At 35.0% G+C, this 18,243-nt stretch overlaps 1 protein-coding gene across 1 annotated transcript; it reads left to right on the top strand.

The window, feature by feature from the left end:
• Positions 1 to 17,033: 17,033 nt before the first annotated feature.
• Positions 17,034 to 17,998, top strand: LOC129742947 (uncharacterized). Its single transcript, XM_055734885.1, has 2 exons — positions 17,034 to 17,787; positions 17,904 to 17,998. Exons 1-2 carry the CDS (start codon positions 17,034 to 17,036, stop codon positions 17,996 to 17,998), a joined length of 849 nt encoding a protein of 282 aa, XP_055590860.1.
• Positions 17,999 to 18,243: the final 245 nt, after the last annotated feature.

Genomic DNA, 18,243 nt, shown 5'->3' with positions numbered 1-18,243 from the left:
TTCCTTTTGAAACGCAGGGAGGATATCAGATTTCAAATAAAAAAAAACTGATTATTTCACTTTAATTTATTTTCTTAAACTTTATCTGGATTTCCACTTTGTTTCACAACACTTTTTCGAACTTTTCCAATAACTACTTTCTTCCGGCGCCTGTACCGAGATAATCCGGATTTGGGTAGGTTGACTGCTAGTTTCCGGATGTTTTCATCATCGACCATCAGGAATCAGGTTCCTTTTTCGGAGAGTTGGCGGAGACTGTAAAACTTGGCATCCTCTTAGGTGAATCCCCGGCTTTGGCGCTTTCGCTGGGGTTTTCGCTGGGAGAGCCAACCTGGTAAAAATAGAAAATTTTACATGAAAACTCGAAAAGTTTGTTTGCGTCTGGATTGGCCTTTACCTGTTTGATTCCAGTACAAATCCGCTTGGTTGTCGTCCGTTTGGTCATCAAAATCACCGCTGGCACCAAATTTCCGTAACCGAACTTATTGTTTTCTTTTTGACGGTAAAGGCGGCTGATATTCAAAAGTAAAGCGGCCAACAAAATTAGTTTTTACTTAACACTAAACGTACCGGAGGCGGTCAAATGACGGTTTTTGAACTTTAAACGATGATTACGCCTTATATAATTGTTTTTTCGCAAATTTAACGACAGGACTATTTTTGTTTTTGAAATGCAAGTATTTTTGCGTTTTTAAATTTTTTTTAAGCGTTACGGTTTTCGAATAACGTATGTGGTATACCTATTCATACCGCGAGCGGTCAAATGACGGCAAACACCGTTTTCGCTTAAACTCCCTTGTTTCTCAACCGATTTCTACCAAATTTATAGTTTTGAAAAGCTTATAATTTGACTCAAATATGTTTCTCAGACAATTTTCAGCTACAATCAATAACTTTAAAGTTATTTACAGTACAAGAAAAATTTTATGAAAAAACATGCTTCAGAACAAAGGTTGTAAATCAGTTATTAAGTGCTCGAAAAAAATTTCACTTAGTGCCTGAGGAAGCTGAAGTTAGAAGCTATATGTTGCACATATGGAAATTTTTTATAAAAATGTTCTAAGATCATGGCCACAAAAAATGTTAAAAAGTTGTGTAAAACCCGTACTTTTCAATCAATCAACTGCCAAAGCTGTTCCTGTTACAGTAGAAAATTTTGAAAAAGTGAATTGAAAAGTAGACGTAATTTGTCACATTTTGGCATCTTCAGATTTTTAAAATACTAAATACATAATTTTTGACGGCTTTTGAAAGGTAGTTGTTTTGCGTACTTTTTATGAATCTGGATTTTCTGAGACAATCCCTACACCCAAATTCAGCTTTGCACTGGATTTTGAGTACGTTAACGTAAGGTTTAGGCAATAAAACTATATGCAAAAGAAAGCTTATTTCATACCGGTTCTAGTGGTGTAACTGCATTGGCGGTGCAATGCTTGGCAAAAATATGATAAATAAAACAGTGAACTAATTTCTGAATTTTGAGAAGTCAGCACAAATTCTTGCTTGGCAGACGGGCGCAGTGGGTGATAATATCTCAAAGCTATTTTGCACACGAAGACGGATGAAAAGAAACGAAAAAACAAACAATCATTAGCTCAAATTCTCTAGTTTTACTTTCAGAAATATATTTATTATATTTTTGTAAAGCATTGCACCGCTCATGCAGTTACATCACTAGAACCGGCATGAAATTTGCTTTCTTTTGCATATAGTTTTATTGCCTAAACTATACGTTAACGTACTCAAAATCCAGTGCAAAGCTGAATTTGGGTGTAGGGATTGTCTCAGAAAATCCAGATTCATAAAAAGTACGCAAAACAACTACCTTTCAAAAGCCGTCAAAAATTATGTATTTAGTATTTTAAAAATCTGAAGATGCCAAAATGTGACAAATTACGTCTACTTTTCAATTCACTTTTTCAAAATTTTCTACTGTAACAGGAACAGCTTTGGCAGTTGATTGATTGAAAAGTACGGGTTTTACACAACTTTTTTACATTTTTTGTGGCCATGATCTTAGAACATTTTTATAAAAAATTTCCATATGTGCAACATATAGCTTCTAACTTCAGCTTCCTCAGGCACTAAGTGAAATTTTTTTCGAGCACTTAATAACTGACTTACAATCTTTGTTCTGAAGCATGTTTTTTCATAAAATTTTTCTTTTACTATAAATAACTTTAAAGTTATTGATTGTAGCTGAAAATTGTCTGAGAAACATATTTGAGTCGAATTATAAGCTTTTCAAAACTATAAATTTGGTAGAAATCGGTTGAGAAACAAGGGAGTTTTAGTGAAAACGGTGTTTGCCGTCATTTGACCGCTCGCGGTATGAATAGGTATATACAAAGTGTCGGTATGTTTAGTGTTAAATCAAGCAAATTTAGCTTATTGCTAACTCAAAAGTAAAAAAATAATTTTGCTAACGGAAAGTAACAGCGAATTTTTGCTAAGTGGAGCTCCGAAAATTTTGTGTGTGAGTATTTGTTTTGATTGATTTTCGGAAGACTGATTTAAACTATGTATCACTGTTTTCAAAGCTTGAGTATTGAAGCTTTTATTCTCCTCTATGTCATTGACAAATTTCATCAGGTAGAGAAGATAAGGGCATAATGGCCACCTCAAGGAGAACGCTCATTTAACCAAAGAAATTAGGTGAAGTATGTGAGTTACACCAATGTTTCGATTTCATATAAAAATGCATTTTAAATTTTTTTTTCCTGGAAAGTTGATAATCACCTTCCCTGGGGCAGTATAAGCACCACTAAGAGCAAGTCCAATGGTGTTGGGAAAAAGTGGTAGGAATTTTGACGTCTGTAGCACAGATGGGAATTTTTCTATCGTGAAATATAGACCAAAAAGGTTGGCCGTCCACCGGTGTGATAGAATACGAAGGTATAAAATTGAAAGCAACCAGCGATGCCAAGAGAATTTGCTTTTCAGTAATTTTACTGACTTTTTGTATTTTGAATTCACCGTTTGAAAATTGAAATCAAATTCATTTTACTTGATCATTAACTTGAAATAGTAGTGCCAATATGAAAATTTTATAATTAAGATGTATGAATAAGTATTGTTTAAGTTATAATGCATCCCAATATTAAACTGTATTCTGCAGAATTAGGAGTTTTGTATTGGAGGGCATTTGATTACACGAGTTGATAAAGTTTTTGAACTCTTTCTAAAACTTTCATTTTCAAAGTGATAATTAAGTAAGTGACAAATAAAAAGAATAGATATTTCAGACACAAGCTGAATTTTACTTCCGATACGACGCCTTGCGTTTGATATGATTGACACTTGTCGAATCAACAGCGAGGGTTCCGTTTTCTAAAGATGATGGATCCATTAAAGACGGCGTTCCGAACTTGTTACCGGACATTCCGACGGAATATCTTTTTCAAATAAAAAGTGAAACAATTTCCTACTTCCGAAAATCGCACAAACAAAACATACAAACAGAATTTATTTATTCATCCAGCTATCTGGCATCTCTGCGCCTCAAAATGTATTCGATTGGCAAGGGCATGAAAAAAAATGGCTGTAAGTTTTAAAGAGTTGATTAACTTCATTGCAATTCGTATCAATTTAAGTGATAAAAGATTTAAAAAAAAAGAAAATATCACTTTATGTTTAAATCCTGAAATTGCTCAATTTCCTTTATTTTCCCCTCAACTGAGGTTTTGAGCATAAGATAGATGGCAGCACCTAAGCGTTTCATGCACGAATACTGTATTGCAACGCCGACTCTATCACTCGGTTCGGTGTTGCAAAATATCGTGTTTTTCTATCACCCTCAGCCAAAAAGTGTTATACGATACAAATTTTGAAGCGCGAAACTGTTCGAATATCAGATTTTCCCTACACCGGTGTACGGCAAATGTGTTGTGATGTGTTGTAAACCTTCGAAATTTCCAACTCCATCTCAACCAGTGAACTTGCTCTAATCGGGGAACGGAGAGAGAAAGATATCTAGCTGTGTCAATGGATAATGATTTGTCATCGTTCATCCCAATTGAATTTGGTGTGCCTCAAGGTTCAAATCTGGGTCGGATATAGTTCTCAATTTTTATATGTGACTTACCTTCGGTGCTTGAGTATTGCTCAGTGAGTTTGTTTGCAGATGACGTTCAAATATATTTAGGATGAGAGAGCAATTTTTCTGGTAGAAAAATCAGCTCTCGCAGATCCGTGCCCGAGAATAGACGCGTTCGTTACGTTTTCGTTAGTGCTATTGAAGCTTGTGTGGCTTCGTTTTTTTGCATTTAAATTGTTCCGTTTCAATCATACACACAAAATTTCTGAGCCTCCACTTAGCAAAAATAGTCGATTACTTTCGATTAGCAATTGGACTCGTTTTACTGACACGATAGCAAAAAGGGATTTTTGCTTGATTTTAGTAAAAACTAAGTTCGTTGGCCGCTTTCTGATTTTGGCAGCAGCCGTTTTTGCCGCCGCTAAGAAAAAAGTCAGTGCTGTTTGGAAGTTTGATACCGACGGTTCCTTTGGTGGCCAAGTGGACAACGAAAAGGTGGCCAAATCGACAACGGAAGCATACAGGTAACATTACATTCGGAAAATAGATTTTCCGGTTTTAATGTGTTTAATTCTCTATTTTTTCGACTAGATTGCTGCTGCTAGTGACGGTACTTCATCAACGCGAATGTACGGAAAGGATGGTTCATGTAGGCCGTAGATGTAACCATCCGAAAATAGGCGTTAAATAACCCGTTCCCCGCTGGAAAGTTATCGAAATGTTAGTGACAAAAAAGTGTTTAGTGCAAATTCCGAAAAAAATAAAAATAATATGAAAATCACACAGTTTTTGTATTTGATTGAAAATATTATACATTCCATGTGTTTCCAGAAGAAAAATAATAAATCTTGCAGGCTCAAATCCTGCACGATCTTTATCACCGGTTTTTGCTAAAATTTCAGTAAAACATTCCGGCGGCTAACTTTTTCCCATATTTGCTGATATTTTAGCAAAAAAATATTGCTAAATTGATTGCTAAATTTCTAGCTGGTCAAATTTGAGCAAAATTTTGCTAATTTTCGGCCTCGAAAATTTTGTGTGTATTTTCAAGTTTATGCTATTAGTTTTGGGTTCTAAATAGCTGAAAATATATCCGAAAAAGTTTTTTTTCGAGGGTTTCGATGATGTTTGGGAGGAGATTGTGATGGACTGTTGGCGATATTGAGCGGCAGCATTGGAATTTGAGCTTTATGCAGGAAGTGAGATGTTTCTTAAAAATTTCGGGGATGATGGACTTGAATTTTGATGAAAGTGACTGGTTTAAGTGAAGTTTGAATGGAATAGTTTGATCAAATTGGTGTTCAAATGTAAAAAGAAACCAAGCGCGCCGATAGTGCGGGCGAGCTGTTCGAATTGCGGATCACAGAAGGCTGGGCCCCATTTGCTGGGACGCGGAATTTTGAAGATGGCGGAAAGGAGAACTTGGTGTGAGAATTCTATTTAGTTGTCATTTTTTCACTTTTTTGCTTGCTCCTTTTACCGTGTTCCCGTATATTATTATTTGTAATTTTGAAACTCGATTGAAATGTTTGCGGAGCATGCTTCAGTATTCCGAAATCTGCTAGTTGTTCCATATATTTCGACTGATCCTTCTTGCTATTTTAGTATTCTTATTTGTATCAAAAAAGCAGCATCTTATCAAAACTTGATCACCAAACACATTGTGCTTCACCCAACAATTCATTATTGATATTTTGGTCAACGTAAAATGTGGTGAACAGAGACCAAATGCTCTCATGCTTAATCAATTATGTACATGTGCTAATCAACTTTTTTTTCTGACTAGTATCCTTTTATTAAAAATTAGTGAATGAACAAAATAATCATTTTCATATCAAATTAAAATATATATTTCTATGATTTCTGAAGTAATTTTCCTTACGGCCTCATATTATATTTCGGATAGGGGATATTTTTCGTTAAGAGGGAATGCATCTGGGGATAACCTGAAGAAACTATTGCAAGCGGAGTGGGTTGCCAACCATTGTAGGTTTCTAAAGGTTGGATGTCTTCTTTCGACGAACCATCGGCCGTGGAAGCCCTAGAATTTAATTCGAAGGCCAAGCCACACAGACATAGGCAGTACCTTTGCTACCGATGGGGGATCCATACATACATACATACATGCATACATACATATGTACATCAGAACTAGGTAGAAAGATCAACTTTGATCTTGAAAGGATTTATCAATGGTCTACAGTTAATTTTCTACCAATAAATCCATCCAAAACGAAAGCAATACTATTCAGTAAATTAAAAAAAAAAATCATATTAAAACCTGTTTTATATTTTCACAGTTCTGAGATAACTTATTATGATTATGTTAATAATTTGGGTATCATTTTTCTTGGAATCGTTTTATTTCAGCTCAGTGACGAAAAATCTACAGCTCTTCGAAGAAACTACATTTAACCCCTAACAGTTAAGATGTTCAAACAAAACGCAAACTGTTTAAGTGCTGTATATATCTACTATTTATTTATGGTTCTTTTTTATATTCTAACGCTGCTTGTTATGATTTGAACAGACTGATTTAACGATAACACTAGTTTACAAAATTTTTAAAAAATTGTGAACTTTATTAAACGACCAATATTTTTAATGTCTAATCGAGCCCTGAATCCAAAAATGAAATTCCAAAAAAAAATCTCAGTAGAACAGTTTTTGAGTTATGCGCCAAATATGAAATTTTGAAGAAAAAAGTACTTGTGCTAAGATTCAAATATCTCTGAATGCGTAACATGAATTTGAAATCTGTTTTTTGCATATTAGAGGTGTGTAAATTTCCTATTGATCACCTCAACTTTATTTTTACGTATGAACAAGGGTATTGTTTATATTAGTGACTTTATGATAGAAACAATTATAAAAAAACGTATCTTTTAAGAAAATTTTGTTTCAGCGATAGTTTTAGACATGATGGTAACATTTAAAAAATCTTATTGTCTATTGGTCTTAAATTTCAATTTAAAACGAAGATTTCTAGTGGTTATTTATCAAAATCGGTTAAAAATTGAAGAAGTTATGGGTACTTTACCATTACTGTATTTAAGTACATAGTAGTCTGTTGTACGGCAAAGGCGCACCACCATACTTTCATGCTTTCCAATACAAAAATGCCCAAGACTTACAGTTTAAACACCTATTTAAAACTTTATCCTACGAAGCTCATCTGATGCTTGCCTATCCGTCTGTTCTTCATTTCTTTACAAATTCTTCTACCTAGCATTCCATCTCGCCGCACTTTTCAATGAACATACATACTTAAATTAATAAATTTATCGGCGATTTAAACTTATCATCGATATTGAAAAGCTTGTATTTCGTAAATTCCGAATAATGGGCGACATCAATTAAAGTTTTCAGTCACCTGGTCCTGACCAAATTTTGCTATCAGATTTCTCAGCAAACGAAGGCAGTCGCGTTCAAATTTGACCCAGCAGCCGGCAACTACCGGAAGCAAAAGGTGTTTCGATACCAATTTCTTTCCCTGAAACCACCGTTGCATCTTTTCGTTTCGATGGATCCATCAGAAGCCCGTTAAGCAACTGCCGCCGTCAGAAGGAGGGGCACTTTCGCCCATCCTTTAAGAGACAGCCGCCTAACGCACTTCCAAACGCATCATTCCGTTTTGTCTCCGTTGTTTGTTTGGTTAAACACAACATATGCTGCTGCAACTACGATTCTCGATCAATTTGTGGCAAACAAACGCCCAACTTTACGTAGGTAACAGAACTTCCCACTCGTTCTTTCTTTCTGAGCAGTGTAGTCCTTTTTCAGCTCAAACAGAATGAATGGTTTGAACTTCAGCTTCCGCAAATGAAGCCGAGCGCTGCTACCGGGAATTGAGTGCGTAAATTGGCAGAATGGAAAGTTGAAGAACCGGTGGCACGTGTTGGTTGAACGTGTGTTGCTTCCATATTGAGGAGAAATGGAGAAAAAAAGTTTCGTCTTTCTGTGATCTTTTTTGTCGTCCCTTTTCTGAATGCAAAATTGTAAATATGTATCCGAACAAATAGGACCGAGTAGGTAGGTAGGATCTTAGGAATGAGGGCTCTTATGTTGCCAATTTGTGGTTCCATTCCAATGTGGTTTAATTGGATACGGTTAGCTCTTCAAAGTAATCGAATCTTGAGATTCATTTCCCGTCATTTCGTTTGCCGGTTTTAAATAAGGTATTCAACACAAAAAATTATCGATTTCTATTTCAATTCTGTTAACTGTGCTTTAAGATGTGAACAATTCGGCTTTTTCTAAACTTCAAAATGTCATGACTCTTAATTTTAAGGGTAAAATGAATCGAAGTGAGTATATTCTGATTTGAGGAATATTTACGAGTTAACTATAAAAATTTGTATGTTAAAATGCAAACAATGGTGTTTTTTTCTGAAATTTTTCTGCTATGTCAAATGAATTGGAATCGATTAGCGAATATTGAAAACTTTTGATTCAAAATTCAGCTGAAGATTATATAAAATGTAACTCTTTATCATAGATTTTTTTTTTAACTCTTGCTACTTCTATATTTCTTTCATTTTTATCATTTGTTTTTGTTATGCTTATAATTTTTGCCTTTTGATACAATTTTGTCATTTTTATCAGTTTTGGTATATTTTTTTTGTCTTTTTTGTCTTTTTTGTCTTTTTTGTCTTTTTTGTCTTTTTGTCTTTTTTGTCTTTTTTGTCTTTTTTGTCTTTTTTGTCTTTTTTGTCTTTTTTGTCTTTTTTGTCTTTTTTGTCTTTTTTGTCTTTTTTGTCTTTTTTGTCTTTTTTGTCTTTTTTGTCTTTTTTGTCTTTTTTGTCTTTTTTGTCTTTTTTGTCTTTTTTGTCTTTTTTGTCTTTTTTGTCTTTTTTGTCTTTTTTGTCTTTTTTGTCATTTTTGTCTTTTTTGTCTTTTTTGTCTTTTTTGTCTTTTTTGTCTTTTTTGTCTTTTTTGTCTTTTTTGTCTTTTTTGTCTTTTTTGTCTTTTTTGTCTTTTTTGTCTTTTTTGTCTTTTTTGTCTTTTTTGTCTTTTTTGTCTTTTTTGTCTTTTTTGTCTTTTTTGTCTTTTTTGTCTTTTTTGTCTTTTTTGTCTTTTTTGTCTTTTTTGTCTTTTTTGTCTTTTTTGTCTTTTTTGTCTTTTTTGTCTTTTTTGTCTTTTTTGTCTTTTTTGTCTTTTTTGTCTTTTTTGTCTTTTTTGTCTTTTTTGTCTTTTTTGTCTTTTTTGTCTTTTTTGTCTTTTTTGTCTTTTTTGTCTTTTTTGTCTTTTTTGTCTTTTTTGTCTTTTTTGTCTTTTTTGTCTTTTTTGTCTTTTTGTCTTTTTTGTCTTTTTGTCTTTTTTATCTTTTTTGTCTTTTTTGTCTTTTTTGTCTTTTTTGTCTTTTTTGTCTTTTTTGTCTTTTTTGTCTTTTTTGTCTTTTTTGTCTTTTTTGTCTATTTTGTCTTTTTTGTCTTTTTTGTCTTTTTTGTCTTTTTTGTCTTTTTTGTCTTTTTTGTCTTTTTTGTCTTTTTTGTCTTTTTTGTCTTTTTTGTCTTTTTTGTCTTTTTTGTCTTTTTTGTCTTTTTTGTCTTTTTTGTCTTTTTTGTCTTTATTGTCTTTTTTGTCTTTTTTGTCTTTTTTGTCTTTTTTGTCTTTTTTGTCTTTTTTGTCTTTTTTGTCTTTTTTGTCTTTTTTGTCTTTTTTGTCTTTTTTGTCTTTTTTGTCTTTTTTGTCTTTTTTGTCTTTTTTGTCTTTTTTGTCTTTTTTGTCTTTTTTGTCTTTTTTGTCTTTTTTGTCTTTTTTGTCTTTTTTGTCTTTTTTGTCTTTTTTGTCTTTTTTGTCTTTTTTGTCTTTTTTGTCTTTTTTGTCTTTTTTGTCTTTTTTGTCTTTTTTGTCTTTTTTGTCTTTTTTGTCTTTTTTGTCTTTTTTGTCTTTTTTGTCTTTTTTGTCTTTTTTGTCTTTTTTGTCTTTTTTGTCTTTTTTGTCTTTTTTGTCTTTTTTGTCTTTTTTGTCTTTTTTGTCTTTTTTGTCTTTTTTGTCTTTTTTGTCTTTTTTGTCTTTTTTGTCTTTTTTGTCTTTTTTGTCTTTTTTGTCTTTTTTGTCTTTTTTGTCTTTTTTGTCTTTTTTGTCTTTTTTGTCTTTTTTGTCTTTTTTGTCTTTTTTGTCTTTTTTGTCTTTTTTGTCTTTTTTGTCTTTTTTGTCTTTTTTGTCTTTTTTGTCTTTTTTGTCTTTTTTGTCTTTTTTGTCTTTTTTGTCTTTTTTGTCTTTTTTGTCTTTTTTGTCTTTTTTGTCTTTTTTGTCTTTTTTGTCTTTTTTGTCTTTTTTGTCTTTTTTGTCTTTTTTGTCTTTTTTGTCTTTTTTGTCTTTTTTGTCTTTTTTGTCTTTTTTGTCTTTTTTGTCTTTTTTGTCTTTTTTGTCTTTTTTGTCTTTTTTGTCTTTTTTGTCTTTTTTGTCTTTTTTGTCTTTTTTGTCTTTTTTGTCTTTTTTGTCTTTTTTGTCTTTTTTGTCTTTTTTGTCTTTTTTGTCTTTTTTGTCTTTTTTGTCTTTTTTGTCTTTTTTGTCTTTTTTGTCTTTTTTGTCTTTTTTGTCTTTTTTGTCTTTTTTGTCTTTTTTGTCTTTTTTGTCTTTTTTGTCTTTTTTGTCTTTTTTGTCTTTTTTGTCTTTTTTGTCTTTTTTGTCTTTTTTGTCTTTACTTGTCTTTTTGTCTTTTTTGTCTGTTTTGTCTTTTTGTCTTTTTAGAATTTTTTGTCTTTTTTGTGTTTTATTTGAATAGATAGAATCGATAGAGACTTGAAGTTTTCGCAAGAGTCTCATTAATGCTTTTAATAATTTACTTAAACCTCACAAATCAAGAAATCTAACTAGTTGAAATTTCATATCATTCATGAACGTTTTGGTTAAAACAATTTGTTAAACAAACTTTCCCTCCAATTGCCTGGAAATTATTCGCGTTCCCAGAAATAAAAACTTTCGCCTTCGATTCAACATTCCGTTGTTTTTCTTTCACCGCGCCGCAACGAATGCTCGGAATTCTTCCGTCCGAATGCGAAAGTTAGCTGATGTACCGTGATCGGTGGAAATTTGGTTTCGTTTGTGAAAAATGATGCCTATTTGCCTAGAAAAACATATCTTTCAATTCGCAGTTCGGATCGGATCGATTGTCAACCATCACCGTCGATTGGATTTGTGTCCAACGTCGCTGGCGTCCAGCTTTCCGAAAAGATGCTGCCATTCTCAACTAGAATGGACTATCTTGAACCAGGGTAAAAGTGTCAAAAACGATGTCTCATGTGATGATTTGTTAAAATTCTGTTATCAAATTCAAACAATCATTGTGTTGTACAATTTCATTCAAAAAAGATATTTTAAATAAACCTAAGAACATTAGAGTAAAGACCAGATGCCAGACCACCACCTTATCCCAAGTTATCCATGTCCATAAATCTCTTCACACTTTGATGCGCAACGAATTCAAATTTTCACAGTTGATGCAAAAATTTGTTCAGGAGGATTTTCCGTCTTGCCGAAAACAGATTGTGTAGTAACAGTACAGCAAAACCAAAAACATAAAAAAGTTGGTAAAAAATTGACGACGAGGAATTACCGGAGATATTTATAACCATAATGGACCACGACCAAATTGGAGGAAAACATCATCCAATATACGTATACGTGTATGAGAGTTCCCCGAAACTTCAACTGTAAGCAGCGAGCGGCTTTGATTTTTCGTGTTCGGTCTCAAACTGCATAAATTTTTCACGCCATTTGATTTGTTTTGATTTGTCTCTTTTTATCGCAGTGGGACCGCTTTTTTCCTTCATTTATTTTTTATTTCATTTTCGTATTAGGTGTTTTATGTTGTGATTTTCTTTTCGGGTGTTGTTGTTTTCATTGATGATTTGAAACGCGGGGTCTGGAGGCGAGGCTGAATCGCACAAAACTGGCAGATTTATAGGGTGTTTCTAGTTATGAACATTTTGTCACTCATTCCCTGAAGGTTGATGATTTATGGCCGGGTATGGTATCATTTGGGTGGATTCTTTTTTCTCTCTACTCATTCATTCTTTCCGGATGACGGCCTTTTGGCTTTGATGTTTGAATTGTGTACGGTATATTAGAAAATTATTATTATATACATGGAGTCGCATTTTATTGGATAGAAGCAAATTGAAGTTCATTATATTGAAAATCAAACTTTGTTGCCGGTTAATGGAAAAAAATCCTCCTCCATCTTGAACATCCTTGTTTTGTACCGGTATATTTTTTTTATAAAGTTTTGAAATGCGGAACAAAAATTTGATATGTGATAATAATCCTTCTAAATAAATCCTACCCGTTTTTTTTTCAATTATCTATCATTTCTTCTAACCCATCCATCTATTAAAATGTCATTATCTTAAGATGTCCCTAGTAAAAAGAACATCACTTTTCACCGATAATATGGCAGATAAATTAAAAGTATATAATTTAATTTCAATTTTTCTTCATTTTAAAATAAATACTAGTGGTTTTTTATTCCAGTTGTTTTACCAAAATTAAATCTCTAAATTTTAAAACCGTGTGAAATTTTTCAATGTAAAAAATACTCAGGACTTGTAATGTCGTCTTCTGAGATCTTACATCTGAAGACCGACGGCGACCGTCGAAAGTTTGTCGTCTGAAGAAAATCATAGAAAAAATTCCACCTGAATATTGTCGTCAGAAGACTGTCGTCTGAAGATTGTCGTCTGAAGACTAAAGTCTGAAAATAGTCGTCTGAGGACTGTCGTCTGAGAACTAATGCCTGAAGACTGCCATATGAGGAATGTCGTCTGAAGACTGTCGTCTGAAGAGTGTCGTCTGAAGACTGTCGTTTGAAGACTGTCGTCTGAAGACTGTCGTCTGAAGAGTGTCGTCTGAAGACTGTCGTCTGAAGACTGTCGTCTGAAGACTGTCGTCTGAAGACTGTCGTCTGAAGACTGTCGTCTGAAGACTGTCGTCTGAAGACTGTCGTCTGAAGACTGTCGTCTGAAGACTGTCGTCTGAAGACTGTCGTCTGAAGACTGTCTTCTGAAGATTGTCACCTGAAGATTGTCGTCTGAAGACTGTTTTCTGAAGACAGTCATCTGGAGATTGTCGTTAAAAGACTGTCGTCTGAAGATTGTCTTCTCAGACTGTCGTCTGAAGACTGTCTTCTAAGACTGTCGTCTTAAGACTGTCGGCTGAAGACTGTCGTCTGAAGACTGTCGTCTGAAGACTGTCGTCTGAAGACTGTCATCTGAAGACTGTCGTCTGAAGACTGTCGTCTGAAGACTGTCGTCTGAAGACTGTCGTCTGAAGACTGTCGTCTGAAGACTGTCGTCTGAAGACTGTCGTCTGAAGACTGTCGTCTGAAGACTGTCGTCTGAAGACTGTCGTCTGAAGACTGTCGTCTGAAGACTGTCGTCTGAAGACTGTCGTCTGAAGACTGTCGTCTGAAGACTGTCGTCTGAAGACTGTCGTCTGAAGACTGTCGTCTGAAGACTGTCGTCTGAAGACTGTCGTTTGAAGACTGTCGTCTGAAGACTATTGGCTGAAAACTGTCGGCTGAAGACTGTCGGCTGAAGACTGTCGGCTGAAGACTGTCGTCTGAAGACCGCCGTCTGAAGACTGTTGTCTGAAGACCGCCGTCTGAAGACAGGCATTGAAGACTGTCGTCTGAAAAATTTCGCCTGGAGAATGTTTGTTGTCTGAAAACTGTTTTCAAGAGGACTGTCGCCTGAAAATTATCGTTTGAAGACTGCTTTCCGAAGACTGGCAACAAAGATTGTTGCCTGAAAAACTTCTCCTGAAGACTGCGGTCTGAAGAATGTCTGAGGTCTTAAAACTGTCGTCGAAAGACTGTCGTCTGAAAACTATCGTTTGAAAACTGTCGTTCAAAGACTGTCGTCTGAAGACTAAAGTCCGAGGACTGTCGTCTAAGAACTGACGTTTGAGGACTTTCATCTGAAGACCGTCGGAAGCCTGTCGTCTGAGGAATATCATATAAAGTATTTTGCCCGAATAGTGTCGTCTGAAGACTGTCGTCTGAAGATTTTCGTTGGAAGACTGTTTTCTGAGGACTGTGGTCTCAGGACTGTCGTCTGAGAACTAATGCCTGAAGACTGTCGTCTGAAAACAGTCATCTGAAACAGTCGTCTGAAGATTATCGTGACTTTGGACCAGAGGTGCCATGTGGTTTTGTAACAAATCAGGCCACCAAGATGAAAAATTCGGAATTTTCAGGACAACACAATGTTCATGTAAATTGCATGCAACTCTAGGCGAATAACAGATTCTGAAGACGCCTAAAGTTATGCAACTGAATCGAGCAAAACTTTGGTTTATATCGAAAATCACCATTTAAATTTTCATCTGAAACACAGATTGTCATCTGGAAAAAAAATTTATAACAGAATTGATTGATGTTCTCATCATTAACTACGAATTCATTTATAATTTGATATTTTCGCAATTCAGGACAAATGAGTAAATTTTACAGAGCATTTATCAAAAATGAGGACAGTTCATTTGAAAAATTGGGACGATATCTCGAAATCCAGGAAAAATCCTGAAAAAACACCTTACACCTGTGCTTTGGATTGGACACTCTAGTCGCCTGATGCCAATTCTTTTGAAAACGTTTGGGCTCAAATGAAAATGATGCTTGAAAAAATTGGCCCTGCAATTTGAAACAGCTTTTCCACCGGATTCGCAAAATTTACAACAATATTCAGCTACAACATTTCAGATTTCCGTTATTCAAAGGCCTTTGAAAAAAGAAAAAGAATCCAAAAAAACATGCTTCGGAAAGAAATGACTGTAGGAATGCTCAGCCAAAAATCATTTAGTGGCTAAGCAAGCTTAATTTAGAAGTTAAACATTGCACATAAGGAAATATTTTTTGAAATGTATTAAAATCATTACCACAAAATGAAAAAAGTGGTGTAAAAACCGTACTTTGAAATCAATGAACCGTCAAAATTGTTTGAGTCAAATTTTGGAAAAGAGGATTGGAATGTTAACGTTATTTGGCATATTTTCGCAATTTTAAATTTTTAAAATACGAACCACACAATTTTTGACGAATTTTCCAAGGTAGCTGTTTTTCAAAACTTATGTCAAGTTGCTATTTCTCAGTTTTTATGTGTGTAAAGTATTGTAGCCCTAATGTTATCACACCACTATAAACGGTATAAAATCTCAAATATTCCATCATTACTATTTTTATGGATGCACCATGAAAGCTCAAGGGAAAACTCCAAGTTTTTTGGTGAGGAGTGTCAAATTGACACTCAAGGTCTGATTAGGGAGTTTTTCCTCTAGGCTTTCATGGTGCATCCATAAATATAGTAATGATGGAAAATTTGAGATTTCAAGAATTAATTGAGAGTTTTCGAAAAAAAAAATATTTTAATGCACCCGAATAAAGTTACAAGCCACCAAACTTCCAAAAGGGTCATATTGACACTCAAAAGCGAATTATGGTTAAATGATAACAATCTTTCCAAAATCTGCTCAGTTTTTTTGTCGAAAAGTAAAAAAAAAATCTGCAAAAATGCTACATCGAATTTCTATTTGCCTCATCTAGAACAATTCGGTTCGACTTTTGGCCAATGTTTAATGACTACGATCGATTTCAAAAGTGTAAGTGTAATGATGATGAATTTTCACAAAGGACGCTCGATTGCTCCCTGCATAAATACAAACGATTTTATTGAATTGCAATAGAACTAGCCGATTCGTTCGATTTCAAAAAAAAAAAAAATTAAAAAAAAAGTACTGCCATCGATCAATCGCCGATCCGTGTGCTTATCGTGAAGAGCACCCATCCGATCGGGACAGCAATGAAGCAAAACGGGAAAGACGAACCCGTGACAGGCAAATATTTTAACGTTCTCCGGGACAGGAAAGTCTCTTTTCCGGGTGAGTGTGTGTCAAGTAGAAGGGCCCTCCAAAGTAGGCATTCCACGAGGCCACCCGATTATTGGGGTCTTCAATCGATCGGATCGCGGCTTCGGCGATGGCAATGTTGAAAGTGCCGCCGGACGACAACTTGAAGCGTGGAGAATGAAGTGTGAAAAACAAATTCAATTCAAGCGTCAAATTATTCTCAATTCTCGCTTTCGGGCCGATTTTCTGCAGGAAAGTTGCGCGGCGCGCCGCTTGAGTATTCTCTCCGTGCGCGCCTCACATAAATACTGTTTCAAAAGTTCTGTTAGTTTCCAGGAAAATACCTGCACTTAGGTTATTGACACATAAAGTGACCGTTTTCGACCGGTAACGATACCGCGAATTGCATCTGATGGATATCTCCGATTTTTAGAGCACGATTTTCGAATATCGTGTTCGAACTGTTTGCTTCCTTAACAAAATTCCTTAAAAGAACAAACGAATCGAAGTAAAAGATGTTTTTTTTTTTATGTTATTTATTAGATTCTACGACACAAAGCTATTTATAAGGTACAAACGAATAATACATTATTTGAATTAATCCCATCAGTTAAAAGAGCTAGTTTTGATTGTATGAAGAAGGCATCGAAATATCAAATCATGATGTGGCTCACAGTATCAGGATCCAAATCCGTCCGATTCAAAGGACTATTTTTCGAATGATGAAGAGCCCTGGAAAGCTTGGGTAATTATTTATTTCTAGGAAACTGGGTTTAACTGTATGCTAAAGATGACCCGGTTTAACTTTATCGAAACAATATTCTGGATTTTTAATGCGGCTTATACAGTTGAAAAGTAACGATTTATGTAGATGTATGTTGAGGCATTTAGAGATGTTTTAAAGTAGTCAATTTTTTACAAAATCATGGTGTGTCAAGGTAAAATTTGTTGTTGTATAGATTATTCTTGCCGTACTAATTCGTGATTTTCATTGTGTTTTATGTGACATTTCACCGAGATATCTACACAACTGACTCACCTGGACGTATACTTCGTGAATTAACTGGAGTGAAGCAGGAAAAATAACATACCAGCTTACAATTCACAAATAAAATTTCTTCGCACCGCTAAAATTCTCGCATTCGGAATGGCTGCCGCAGGTATTTGTTGTGCATGCAATCTTAGCCTGGCGAAAGAAGATGAAATAGTGTGCAAAGGATTTTGCCGCTCGTCGTTCCATCTCAAGTGTGTCAATCTAAATTCAGCTACCCGTGATCTAATTGCACAGAGCCATCAGCTGTTTTGGATGTGTCCTTCCTGCACCCAAATGATGGACAACGCCACTTTCCGGCAAGCAATCGCATCCACTAATGCAGTTATACAAACTATGTGTGAAGAACAAAATAAAAATCTACTCGGCTTGCAGAAGGCGGTTGATATAAACACTGCGAGGATCAACGAAATTCTGACTCGCCACACAGCTAAGCCGGCTGGCAAAAATGAAAACACTCCTCACAGCATCACTCCACACAGATCTATGACGCCTTTGTCGAAAAAGAGGAAAGTACCTCCGACCGAAAATCGATTTGCTAAATTGCCAAGGTTACAATTGATCGGCAGTAAAACTGTGGATCCTGATTTACCAGTGACTATTGCAGCTCAATCTCGAAACTCAACGACCGAAAACAAATTCTGGCTATACCTTTCTGGATTCGATCCCAACTCTACCCAGGAGCAAGTTGCCGAGTTGGTAAAAAGGAACCTTCAAGCAGAAACCGCAGACGTAACGAAATTAGTTCCTAAAGGTAAAAATCTTGTCGAACTTTCTTTCGTCTCGTTCAAGGTTGGTCTTGACATGCAGTTTAGAAACGCCGCACTTGTGAGCTCATCGTGGCAAAAGGGTATTTCATTCCGTGAATTTGATTTTGATCGAAAAAGGCAAGCTCCTTTTTCGTTCGAGTTTCAGCCTAAGTGACGATTTGTTGACAACTAATTTTGCACATATCCAAACAACTAGCCCAGTCGATCATCACACCTCGCTCACCACCCCACCCGTCCAGCCTGATTCAAAACGTCCCGTCAGCATCTACTATCAGAACGTTCGAGGATTGAGAACAAAAACCAACCGATTGTTTCTTTCCCTCGCCGCATGTGAGTATGATATCATTATCTTAACCGAAACCTGGCTGAATGAAACAATATTGAACTCTGAGCTGTCGGACAGCTTCACTTTCTATCGTTGCGATCGTAATTCTGAAACCAGCCAATGTGAGCGCGGAGGGGGTGTTTTAATTGCCGTTAAGCCTCAGTTAAATAGCACATTAGTTGATATACACGAGTCGAATCATATTGAGCAA

Source organism: Uranotaenia lowii, chromosome 2, assembly GCF_029784155.1.
Source record: "Uranotaenia lowii strain MFRU-FL chromosome 2, ASM2978415v1, whole genome shotgun sequence".
NCBI classification, from domain to species: Eukaryota; Metazoa; Arthropoda; class Insecta; order Diptera; family Culicidae; genus Uranotaenia; species Uranotaenia lowii.
This window is presented reverse-complemented; position numbering and strand designations above follow the sequence as displayed.